At 41.5% G+C, this 13,657-nt stretch overlaps 1 protein-coding gene across 4 annotated transcripts in view; it reads left to right on the forward strand.

Moving 5' to 3' along the window:
- Positions 1 to 13,657, forward strand: part of COL4A2 (collagen type IV alpha 2 chain) — a 218,390-nt gene that overhangs the window by 125,599 nt on the left and 79,134 nt on the right. For all 4 annotated transcript variants that reach the window (XM_075200005.1, XM_075200006.1, XM_075200003.1 and 1 more), the window contains exons 13-15: positions 9,370 to 9,417; positions 11,268 to 11,354; positions 13,220 to 13,264. In XM_075200005.1, coding sequence (XP_075056106.1) covers positions 9,370 to 9,417; positions 11,268 to 11,354; positions 13,220 to 13,264 — 180 coding nt within the window. The remainder of the gene's footprint in view (positions 1 to 9,369; positions 9,418 to 11,267; positions 11,355 to 13,219; positions 13,265 to 13,657) is intronic.

Consider the following 13,657-nt stretch of genomic DNA (forward strand, 5'->3'; position numbering starts at 1 on the left):
CAGGCCTGATATACTTCTTAAAACATCCTGACTTCCACTTACCTAAAGCTATAATACTTTGTGTCAAACTACCATCAGAAGCCGCTACAGTTGCCACGCCAATTCTAAAAGAATGAGACCCATAATCCGCAACACTTAAACCAAGGCTAACTTTATGTTTTTTAAAGACTGGAACTTTGTTAACGGAGATCCATTGCAATGCCTAAGCCAATGACTGCCATGAGCCGGCTCCATAACCCGATACAATGAAGCCAAGCTAGCCGGGCATAAAGTTGTTTTTGAAATTCTTTTCAAAGTAATCCAACGCCATTTTCCAAGACGGTCCGTCTTAGACCTATGGATCTTACCTAATCACTACATTTTTATACAACAGTCCAGAGGAAAATGAACACTTACTAGAAGCCACCATCTCACTGATATGAAAAGCTCCGAAAAGAGCCATAGAGAAAGCTAAGTGAAAAAGGGCAACCTCAAATCCATCACTAGCTATATCCGAAAGAACAACCAATAAACGTCCTAACAATTCCTTGTCAATAGGCCTCCTTCTATCATCCTGAACCTGGGAAATCCTAGCCCAACCCTTTAAAGCCTTTCGCACTAAAAAAGATTTAGTCACATCGCAAAGACCCCTCATCTGCAAGAAAAAAAGAAATGCCTGCAAGGGCCGCTAAGATAAAAGCTTTTGACTTACCACGAGAAAACCCATTCCATAGAAACGCAATAATACGCTGCTCATCTGTCTTACCTATAGCCTCCTGTGATGAACACAAAGACTCCCATGAGTGTGAATGTGGAAGGGGCAACTGAATGTTCAACTAGATCCTCTATACCGGCCTGATAATCTGGTAAAGATAATCGGTACAAGGGACCCAAACAATTATGTTCCTATCATGCAAACATTCACCCCACAGATCTACTGCCACGATGATCGGAAATAATTCCAACAGCAAAAGATTTTTTGTGAAACTCTCATGATGTCATGAAGGAGGTCACAGTGCAGCAAACCATTCACCGTCCGGATAAGCCCCCGAACCCAGCAGACCCAGCCGTATCAGTAAATAGCTGAATCTCCTCATTATTGGCAGGAGGAGGGATCCACAAATAAATACCATTGAATTGCTGCACAAAAAGACTCCACATCACTAAATCCTCCCTAATTTCTTTGTGTAGCCTAATGAAGTGATGACTTTTAACTCCGCCCGCCGTAGCCCTCTCCAATTTCCAGAAAAAAAACCTACCCATTGGAATCACCCGGCAGGCGAAATTAAGCAAACCAAGGGGTAAATGTATGAAAGGCCGGTTTTTTGAACTCCCCGGAAATTGGCAACTTTGCAGCTAAAATTTAAAGCGGCGATGGCTTGTAAAGGCAAACTTGCCTTTACAAGCCATCGCCGCTTTAAATTTTAGCTGCAAAGTCGTCGATTTCCGGCGAGTTGAAAAAACCGGACTTTCATACATTTACCCCCAACAAGGGACTGAACTTGTTTCAACCTAACTTTGCAGGGCCCTAAAAACAAATTCAACATAGCTCTCAACTCAATGCTTTATCCTTAGGTAACCTACAACAACCTGCTGGAGTATCGATTTCAATGCCCAAATAAGACAGTCATATAGCCAGGCTCTGCGTCTTCTTTGACACTACCGGAACACCCATAATCTGGAATAGCGATCTAGCCAAAAACAATAGCTCTTTACATACTTCAGAACCCTGCGGACCAATGAACAAAAAATCATCTAAATAATGAGCAGCTTCCTGCTGCCTCGAACCCGCAACAATACACCAGTGAAGAAAAGAGCTAAAACATTTGAAAAAAGCACATGACACAGCACAACCCATAGGCAAACATTTGTCAACATAATACTCACTGGGCAAAAGCAAACCCATATATTTGAATGAAAAAGGATACAAAGGCAGAAGTGTAAATGCAGACTCTATATCAAGCTTTGCCAGCAACGCACCCAACCCACACTGCTGCAAAGCCTCAAAGCATCCTCAAATGATTGATAAACCACTCTGCATACATCATCTGCAATTGCATCATGCACAGACATCCCAGGAGAGTGTGACAAGTGCTGTATTAGTCTGAACTTAATTTGTTCCTTCTTGGGAACTACCCCCACAGGTGAAACAACCAAACCCTGCAAAGGGGGGGAAGAACAAGAGTCGCACATTCTGCCTGAGCTGACTTCTTTATCCACTTTTTCTTGAACTACTATCAGCATTTCCCTGGCAGATTGCCATAAAAATGTGGCTGCTCTTCTATTGGGATACCAACCAGACCACTTGCGCAATTCATGCAAAACAACTGGGGAAAAGGCCCTAGCGAGCAGGTGCCCCTGCACTGGGTTAGTCTGTGGCACTAGCGGCTGACGTCTTAGCGCACTCTCTTTTGGGATGCCCTCCACCACAGGACAAACAGACATGCTTAAATCTAGAGGACTGTCCCCTGTCACAATGTCCTCCGTTATAGGCAAAACATCTGCCACGGCCTTGAAAGCACGAACCATGTCTCACCTGAGGTTGCCGCTCTCTCACCTCAGGCACATCAGCCATTCCCGCTCTAGGCTGAGTCACTTCTAGCCAGACTTCCACATCCTTACAACCTAAATCCATTACCTGCAGCCTGTCTGGCTTTTTATGAAAAGCCTTGTCATACATCCTCCACATGCTACCTTTGTATTAGGTATAAATATTTAACCACATTCATGTGCTCCTCTGGGCTGGTCTCCATATAGCATGCTGCAAACACAAGCATACCTTCCAACCAATTCGAGAAATTGCGATATGCTTGCTCACCAATGCCATACCGAGACTTTGCAGCAGCCAAGGCAAACTGAGTCTTACTAGTAATGGTGAACATGTCAACAAATTTACCGCTGCAGATTCTTTTCTGCACCTTTCTTCTAATGTCCCAAAGGACTGCGTATTACCACGGCGCACCACATGCTGCACCTGTCATAATCCGGGGTCTTAGTCCTGTTTACACCGCTCGGCAGTACCATATCACCGTACATCTCCCTTTTGGTCCAAGGCAGCATTCTATCCTGGGACGGGTATAACTTCTGTCTGCAGTACTGGAGGCTGCCATCTTGGGTGAGACATTTGCTTAACATCCTACTGAGTCTGAACACCTGATCTCATCCACCAATTGGCTTCCAGGACTCCCACAGTTGCTGTTGGTTGCTGATTCAATCCTGTCTGCTGTATACAGATCTCAACCATCATCCTTCGTGTGAATTCAGCTTCACCCTGTTTGCTGTTCTATGGATTTCTACCATTAACTCTGAGTGAGTTTAGATTCATTGTGTATGCTGTTATATGGACTTTTACCATTAACCCTCTGTGTGAATTCAGCTTCATCCTTTGGCTGTTATGAACTGCAACCATTAACCCTTTGTGTAAATTCAGCTTCATCTTGTTGCTGTTATATGAACTGCAAACCATTAACCCTTTGTGTGAATTCAGCTTCATTCTGCCTGCTGAAATAAATACTTTGGTTATTTATTCCTTGTGGGAATTCACCTTCATTCTATCAGCTTGTGCACAGATTCCAGCTATTATCTTCTGTGTGAATCCTCCTCTCATCAATCTATTCCTGTCTCTCCTACTGGCTATCTGGGCTAGTAGGTTGTTGTTCTGAGTCATTCACCTTCTGGAGCCATTTTTGTGTCTTGGGGTACCGACTTCCAGTTCCAGAACTAAACCAGGTTATGAGTTCTGAGTTGTCCAGGGACCAGTTGTTGTACTATATTTGCCTGAGTCTCTGAGTTCTTGGAAGTACTGAGTCTCTGGTCGTGGGTTCAGGTTCCTCCTGTTCCTTTGTCCAGGTTCCAGTCCATCAGCTCAAGATTCCAGGCATTTATTTCAGTACGGAGTCCAGTCCAGCATTCCTCCTCCTAACTTCCAGTATATGGGATTAGAGCAAGCTCTATGACCAAGACATTCATCCGGCCTCCAAGTTTCCACTACAATCTTGCCACAGCTAGCCCCAGGGGTCCCGAAACGGATCCCAGAAACCCTATTGCCATGACAGCACCACATCATGGCAGTGGGGACCGCCCAAATTTCTCTCAAGAAGCCGAATCAGTCTCTCATTGCTGCTCCGTGATTGAACAGTAATATCACTGTCTGAAGAAGAGCCCAGTCCCAGGCTATCACCAGAAACCAAATTACAGACATGCTCACATCCCTAGCCGTCTGCGACGAAGTCCCTTGAGCAGACATGGATGCTACCTCGACACCAGCTTTACAATGCCTCCGATGCCTTGAAGATAAATGACCAGAGGAACCTGTAGCAGAACAAGCAGAAACACAGCACCCCAATCCAGGAGCAACACTCAACGACACTGCTGGGTTAGTTGAAGTTGCCATTAGCGTAGAGGGCTCTATTCCAGGCATACCAGCCATTACACCCTGACTGGCTTGTCAACTTATAATGGGGAGTGTAGATGTAACCGTGTGGGAAACCAACAGAGAAGCCGCCAAGGTGAACGCTCAACCCAGCCCAGGACCTACTTCATCAGTGGCCAACGACACTGTGCCATTAGCCATATTCTAAGATGGCTCTCTACTATGAACCTGTGATTGATCAGACATCACTTGGACGTAATTAGAAATTGCAGAAAATATAACACTATGTTACCAGTAGGAACACCGCTGCCTGACAAATTTGAACCTTGAATTTGACTAGAGCCTGGGCCCAGATCTCTAACTGATTTTGTAAAATGCCAGAACCCCACATAAGATTGGGTAAAACAGGATAGTTAGGAAAATATGGAACATAGGCGCTAATGGGTTCGGAAAGAAGTAAATCCAAATGATTGACCCGGATAACTAAAATGAACAGGAGCAATACTCAATCCAAATGGAAACCCATTAGAACCAAAATCCTGAAAAGGAAAATTGTGTTGAGCAAGCGCAGGCAAAGCGGGCTGCGAGTCAACTGGTCAGCGGATTAGGGAAAAGCACTGCGCTGAACACTTGTAAAAGATGCCATGGAAGGGGAAGAGGAGCATGTGCTGACGTGTTGAAAAGTAGGGCCGGGTGTAGCTGTGGCAATAATGCCAGTGGGAGAATGATAAATAAATTAATGTGGAAGAAACTGGAAAAGTATCACAGAAAAAGAAACCACCTGTCGGAGCAATAGAACTAGAAACTTGCACAGGCAGGGGAGCTGGCATCGCCAAATTGGGGGCAGCAGTAGATACCGTAACTATGCCATTGCCTAACAATGCGGGGGAGGTTGCAGCTACACTGGTCTGTGACAAAGGAGCAATGCTTTGTGCTATAATATGTTCATTAAAAACATTAACAGTTGACGATGTAATGTTATTCCAATGTGCAATTTGAAATGTCAAGAACAAATCCTTCAGCATAGGAGGAGGTACTCTACATACTACCATATGATTTCCCACTGCCACCACTGAGGAAATGGGAGGAGGCACTGTTGGGTGTAATATCACCTGTGCAGCAGCTATTGTTAATATCTCCCCCTGGTACCTGTGTCAAGCGTAACACCAGGGGGGACACTGAAAGCCAGAAACTCATTGGTGGTAGTGAAAGAATCAGCGAGCACTCCAGGAGAGCCCGCTTCCAAATTGGCCGCCAGAACCTGTGACTGTGACCACGCATGCACGATGACCATGTTCGGTGCATGCACTCGCGAACAACGCCATGCATGAGAGCCAAGCCGAGGCGCACAGGAGTACCCTCTCGCTTGTCCGAATCCCGGCAAGCGAGGGGAGCAGGGGCAAGATCTGCGGTGAGTCCGTTGACTGGACCTGCCACATAGCAACATTGGAGGGACTCCAGGCAGCCTCTAGGAGGCGATGAGGGGGAACCCGGGGTCTCTTGGGCCGCAGCATAGAAGACATGGCTGGGGGGGCACAGCTAAATTCAATGACAAGCGCCCACAGCAAAAAACAGAAAGAGACAGGGGGAAATTTAACAAAATTATGAACAACACAGGAGAGAAAATAAATAATAATGGGGAGAAACGAGGAAAAAATTAAAGATTAGAGAAGAAAAATAAAACAATAAATAAGAAATAACAAAAAAAAACAGTGCAGAAAAAGACAAAAAAGAATTTAATATGAAGAGAGGGAGAAAATTTCACAAGTGAAATCACTATCCACCAATAATTACCAACCAGGTCAGTCAGGTTATACTTACCAGAAACCTTCCAGAAGGCAAGAGAAATCTAACTGCCACTTGCCACCCTTATAAGCCTTCCCCCACGAAGCATCTCCCTGAACTCTAACACTGATTGGCTAGTACCTTCCCAACCCCTTATATGTTAACTTAACGCTTGGTAAGCTCAACATTTTTTCTTTAATATAAACAACCTTAGTGTTTATGCTACTTCGGGCCAATTCCTGCCCTCTGTTACCTTTATCTAGAATACTTGTGATATGGGGATAGAGTATTTACCATTGATTGAAATACAGTGCCTAAATTTTATTTCTGGATAAAGAGTTTCCAGATAAAGGATCCCATACCTATATTGTTTTATAATGTGTACAACTGTGTGTCATATGCTTTAGGAGCCCATCTTCTTATTAAAAACCCAACTTTATACCACATCTAAACTGGTGGAAGAGTTACTAATATTTCAGACAGAGAGAACCACAAGACTGTAGCATATAAAGAGCATGCCTCCAAGTTTGCCCAGGCAATTCCCATTTAGTGATTTTTTTGTTTATGATATATCTGATCCATCAATAATTCTCCTAAATAGCTGCCATCTTGCTCTATATAATGCAAACCCTGACTCAATAATGTCACAGACACCAATGGTCTAGTGTTTATTTTAATTCTATTTACCCTTTGTTTTTCAATACATGAAACATCTCTATATGATTGTGCTCTTTTCCTCCAGATTATTATATGAGATTATTTCACTGCTTATTATAGCAAATCATAATTGCTCAGTTATATAATTTGAGGCATGAAAGTGATATACTGGATACCTGGCCTAGTGCACCCTGATCAGATGGGCTTCGTCACGGGGCACCAGGCCTCGGACAACATGAGAAGAGTCTTAAATATTGTGGAGTATATATCTAGGTCTCGAGATGAACTGTTGATGCTTTCTCTGGACGCAGAGAAGGCATTTGACAGACTCCATTGGGGTATATGCGGCAAGTCTTGCTAATATTTGGCTTTTCTGGTGGTATTTTGAGGGCGATTTTGGCACTGTATAATGGTCCTTCTGCCAAAGTGTTCAGCAATGGGTTCCTCTCTGATAAATTCCCCATATCTAATGGTACAAAACAGGGTTGCCCTTTGCCCCCCCTCACATATTGGCTATTGAACCTTTGGCGGAACGTATACGTCACTCAGATGCCTACAAAGGTTTTAATTTCCGGGGAACCAAACTCGGTCTTTGTTTGTTTGCGGAGGATGTGCTGCTTCTTATGTCTAGCCCGGAGGCCTCATTATCGAATTTACACAAAGTACTAATGAATATAGCCGGGCGTCCTATTATAAACTAAACATCACAAAAACGTAAGCTCTCCCTCTTGATCTCCCCCCAGAATCCTTGACACACCTAAAGGCTCGTTTTGAATGTACTTGGAAGGAAAACTCACTCTCCTATCTTGGGATTCACATCCCGGCCAATATTTCTAACGTATTTGATTTGAATTACCCGCCTTTGATTGCCCAACTCACTAAATTATCAACTAGGTGGATGGGCTATGAGGTCTCTTGGCTGGGCAGGGTAGCGGCGTTCAAAATGATGCTGCTCCCCAAACTCATGTATATCTTTAGAACAATCCCATATCTGCTCCCTAAGAAATACCTAGATATGCTACACTCTCTTATACTTAAATACGTTTGGAGGGGTAAGCCCTCCCGTTTGTCGTTTACTCGATTGGCTTTACCCAGAAGGCAAGGTGGGCTTGCATTACCCAACCTAGTAAAATATCAAGAGCCATGTATTGTTTCTCACATTCGAGACTGAGCCTTTCCAGGTCGACACAAGCCCTGGGTAGACTTGGAGCGTGTCCTTTACCCCTCATTTCCTATAGCTGAATTAATCTGGCCCCCTGCCTCACTGAGACCTCACCCCTCCCAGCCACTCTCCTCTATTCGGGATGCTCTTAAAGTGTTGGATAGGACAGTGGGATCTTCTTCATACTTTGTACCCTTCACCAGTAATATCTCGCTCTCCAGTGTCGCTGCACTCATCCCCGACCTGGATCTCTCTAATTGGATCTCTGAGAGATTCTGCTCCCTGACACATTTATTTGGTGCAGAAAGTCTTTGCCCCTTTGCCTCCCCACTAGAGATTTCTATAAGTACCTGCGGCTGCAACATTGGATCACTGACCTTTTGCGCAGGTCCGGCCCGGTGAGTTCCCCTCTACCCATTATCTATTGTAAACTGACTAGAGGCAACAACAAAGGAGACATTACATTTTGGTACACCTACCTTACCACTCTCCCTGTTATGACTAAACATACTTCCCAAATAAAATGGGAATCCGATTTAGATACATCTCTTTCTCCGACTCAATGTTGGGATTACATTTATAGTAATTTAGCCAAAATGTCTAAATGCACAAACCATCTGGAAATGTTTATGAAACTGTTATATAGGACCTACCTAACCACAGCCCGCCTGTACAAAATTTGGCCCTCTCACTCACAGCTTTCCTGGCATGATTGTGGGGAGGTTGGAGATATCTTCCATGTGCTTTGGTCTTGCCCGGTAATTCAACCAATGTGAAGTTAAGTTTTTCAACTTGCAAAAAAAGTCACAATGGTAAAACTAACCACACCTCCACTTATTGCCCTTCTCCAGCTATACCGCGAACAACTACCGCAATATCATAGATACGTATGAGGTCATATTATGATTGCTGTTAGAGTGGCCATTGGATAGCAGTAGAAACAATCCTCCCCTCCCTCCATTGCCAAAACTGAAACTAAAATCCAATTCCGCATCGTGATGGAGACGTACAAGGTCCCTTATTTCATGGCCCCATCCTCACCCTTTGTCAAGTGGATGTCTTGGCATGAGTTTGCTACTGAGGATGAGGGGCTAAGATGCTTAGCCCACCAGACAGGTTGAACATTGCCAGTCTGGAACCCATGCAATAGTTTGGTTCTAGAGTATGTAACGCATTTATTTGCCGTAAGTTTGCCTTATACTTTAACTCTTTTCTGCTAATGTCATTTGCAATTCTGAGTGTAAATATCTTGTGATATGTATGCTCCCCGCTATGTAACCCTTCCTATTTCCCTTCCTTTTTCGGTACCCAATCCCTTACCATTTAAATATCCCAATAAAAATAATTATGTTAAAAGAAAGTGATATACTGAATAATTCCATTACCATTTTCTTAATACTGTATATTTTTACAGGGTGAACGAGGCAAACCTGGACCCCCAGGCCTTCCATGCCAGTTACAGGTAATCCAATGATCTATTTATTTTGACACAAATTCCTCACCGCACTTAATAAAACAGTCGATCATATAACAAAACAAAATATATTAATTGTCATATCAAATGTTCATCTCTATTTAATACAGGCATGATTGTATTTATGTACTGTGTGTACTGTCAGTGACTTTGACATTATTATTCACTATTGAAATAGTAAGGAGTAGTTACAATATGTACTATATACAGTAGGCATGCGACAAAAGTCTGCCACCAATATATTTTACACACATGGAAGTAGAGTTATCAAACCTAAAAAGAAAAAGTGGATGTATTGCCCACGGCAACCAATCAGATTCTAGTTATCATTTTCCTGAATGTTCTAGATAAATGATAGCTAGAATCTGATTGGATACTATAAACCACTTTTCCTTTTTAGAAGATTTGCTAAACCTACCGCAAGGTAAACTAATCAAATTATATGTATAACCAAACAAAATAGACTTTGAAATAAAAGACACTTCTTAATCTATATAAACTGGCAGAAATGTGGTAACCTGACAACTTGAATGGGGCACATGACCCTTGTGTATGTTTGAGGTTACATAATGAATTAAATATTTGGATTACTTTCTATGAAGGTACATAATAGATAAAGATTAGAAAACATGGTCCCAAAAGTCTTCAAACATTTACAAAAAAAGACACCTCTTTCGGTTTAAAGTTATTTCATTGAGCATATTTATCATTGTAAAATAAATCACCCTTTTCTTGAGGTGTATATACAGTATGTCTGTTTTTACTTTCAGCCAGTCTCAGGATATTATTACTGGAGTTTAGTGTAGCTGTTTAATGACACGTAATAATCCATCTCGTTATTATTTTTTTAAAGTAAGTAGAGCTGTTACACACTTTAAAATAATAATCACCAGAGGTGTTTTTCTCTAAACAAGGCTGACTCCTCGCCTCATGTGATAATAGGCTTAATGTTTTACTTGTATTTATTTAAACTGTATCACAAATGAAAACCAGGCCTTCTTATTGTCAGTTCAATATGTAAATTTGTGTTTTTAGAGTTAGAGATCTTATTTTGTTTATAGAATTTTTAAATTGTAAGATCTTATGAGCAGAGCCCTCCTTCCTCTTGTAGCCTCCCCCGTTCCTCTTTCTCACTTGCTTTCTACACCTCCCTTGCACCTACGGCTACCCTTGCAGGGGCGCACGCAACAAAAACCACCCGCAGCAGCTCCGTTTTGGCAGCTCTGTCCTATACAGCAGCCGTGGCACTGTTAAAGAAGCGTCCGCGGCGGTGCTGTATACAATACAGCACCACCGCGGATGCTTCTTTGATAGCGCCGCGGCTGCTGTATAGGACAGTGCCACTATGGTGGGCACTTAGTTAGCGCGGGGGAGGGGTTTCTGGAGACCCAGAAACCCCCCCTGCGTGCACCACTGCCTTGCCATTCTTGTATTTGCCTGGGAATTGCGCTTTTTACTATGACTTGATTTGTGTTACCCATCTTGTATTACTACTTGTATATGTTACCCGTGCTTTTCAGTTCTACTTGTGCAATGTACAGTTTTGTGAACCTTTGTTCGTTTACCAGTCTGCTTTGTTTCTACTACCACCACTTTGTGGTGTCCTATTAGTAAACACTAATAATAAATAATAATAATAATAATAAGTCATGAGAATCTGGCATAGTATTTCTTTTATTTTGCCTGAAAAATAATAAAATGTTTTCTTTTATATGAAAAGAATTGTATGCAGGCTGATCACAAAACAACTATGCCAAAGTGTAATGACCAATTCATGTCTAGACTGAGAGTGACAGAGAGTAAAAAAGTAATTCTGTTCTGTTTCCCCACTTCTGCAGGGGGAACCGGGAGGAACAGGACCCACCGGTGCACCTTGCCACCTAGAGTTGGTACAGCCATCGGATATAGTTCTAATAGATTATCTGGTAAGAATCTCTGTTCATATTATTGTACTGATGGAATAATTCTGCTGCTGTAAGCTATATGTTATTTCCATGTGTCACGTAATTTGTTCTATCAACTGAAGTACCATATACAATTAAGTACAAGCAGAATGTACATACATATAGCTGTATATACAGAGCTGTAAGTATGGATGAGAAATAAGTTAAAATATACCTACCATTTACACACATTGGAAGCAGCCATTGCTTGAGCTGAACTTACATTAATGACATTGCAGTTTTAGTGCTGTCACTGAGGCATCAGGCATGTAGTGATGTCATCAGTTACTAGTGACTTGATAGGCTGAATTCATCCCACAATATAATTGCCTTCACTATGTGACTATGGTGGAGATTTAATTAGCCAAATAGTGTTTTGAATCTCCCCCTATGTGTTGGTGATTTGTACAAATGTTAATGTGTATGAAACTTGGAGGTGTTTTACATAGATCTACATCTTCTGAGTGCAGTAATATATACACATTTTTTTTAACCTCCTAACATCTGGAATGGTCAAAGAGGAACACATAAGATTTACTGCAAGAAGAGTCATATTTCATACAAATATAGACCCTATCAGGAGCGACTGCAAACATTTGGATACAAATGACTATTAAACCACACAGTATGCTCATGGAAACATAGCAGTATACTAAATCACATTGGGGTAGATTTACCAAACATGGGAAAAGTGGAGATGTAGCTCATAGCAGCCAATCACATTCTACCCATCAGTTATCTGAAAGTGCATGGATTTGAAAGCCAAGATGGAGGCATTTTTCAGCTTCCTTTTAAAGAAGTGGGGTGGACTCGTGAATACGTGTGCTTTATTATGCACCCACATATAAAAAATAAATTTCAGTTTGCAGTATGAGATTATTTAAATGCCATGCATGGGGAGAAGAAGGTACATTTAGGCTACATTCCTTGTTTAATCAAGAGCACAAAATATTTTCCTTCTTGCAAAAGGACTTTCATTTTCAGGTAACTAGTCGGTAATTGGAAAACATCATTTACTTTCAATAAGACACCTTTTGCACCTTCCTGGGGCTCTTATAAAAGTGAGCATATTTTTAAGCTTGAGCCATGTAATAATATTCTATTGCACAAAAGGGATACGTAAGAAAGACATTCCTACTGTCACATATTAATATAAAGCATGAATAGGGTAATCCGAGCAGTTGCTTAGGAGGAAAGCTTAATATAGTTATTATACTTATTGAGCTTCACATAGTGAAGGTAGTCATATTGTTTAGGAGAAACTCTTCAATAATGTTAAATTAATGAAGAGTTTAGTCTGAAAGTGAGTAGAATGGATCTCATAAAAGAATACTCAAATTGATATTCCAGGGCTAATTCCCAAATTTAAATTGTGGCTGTGCGTCTGTGAATGCGCTAGTCGAACAATTAGGCACATTCGCACAATGGTCAGAATGCTTTGTTCTTTTGTAATTGGTGTTTACAATAGTCATATATAGTATAAGATAAACACATTTTATCCATCTGCCTGACAGCACTGGTGTCATGAGTTTGAATCCCGACCACAACCTTATCTGTGTGGAGTTTGTATGTTCTCCCCGTGTTTGCGTGGGTTTCTGCTGGGTGCTCCGGTTTCCTCCCACACTCCAAAAACATACTAGTTGGTTAATTGGCTGCTATCATATTTCACACTAGTCTGTGTGTGTGTTAGGGAATTTGGACTGTAAGCTCTAAGGGGGCAGGGACTGATGTGAGTGCGTTCTCTGCACTGCGCTGCGGAATTAGTGGCGCTATATAAATAAATGATGATGATGATGATGAAAATGGCTTTCTTATTAATGATTAAATGTAATAATTATGATTTCTAGGGAGACAACGGTGACAAGGGAGAAAAAGGAAATCCTGGGCCTCAGGTAAGAACATTTTTACAAATAGTTTTGTTATGGAGATATCTACATTATCATGTTGATTTTAGATTTTTTTCTTGACTGTTTTATTTTATTTATATATTTTTCTGATCATCTTTTCTTATGTAACTATTTTATGATTTATTTACTTTTACTATAAATGTGTAATTCAATTGATATGCTAGTTTATGAAGAGCTAGCATAGACAATAGATGGGATGATCTATTACATTGTCTTATCTAAAAAAAAACTTCCTCCAAATTTGGCTATGGGGCTCTGTGATGCCACATTCCACCCTTGTGTATAAGTATAGATATATCTAATGTACATGTTTTATAACTAGCCTGCATGGAAACATATAAAGAAGGAATATAAAAAAATCTATTTTATGTTTTTTGG

Source organism: Mixophyes fleayi, chromosome 2, assembly GCF_038048845.1.
Source record: "Mixophyes fleayi isolate aMixFle1 chromosome 2, aMixFle1.hap1, whole genome shotgun sequence".
Taxonomy (NCBI): domain Eukaryota; kingdom Metazoa; phylum Chordata; class Amphibia; order Anura; family Limnodynastidae; genus Mixophyes; species Mixophyes fleayi.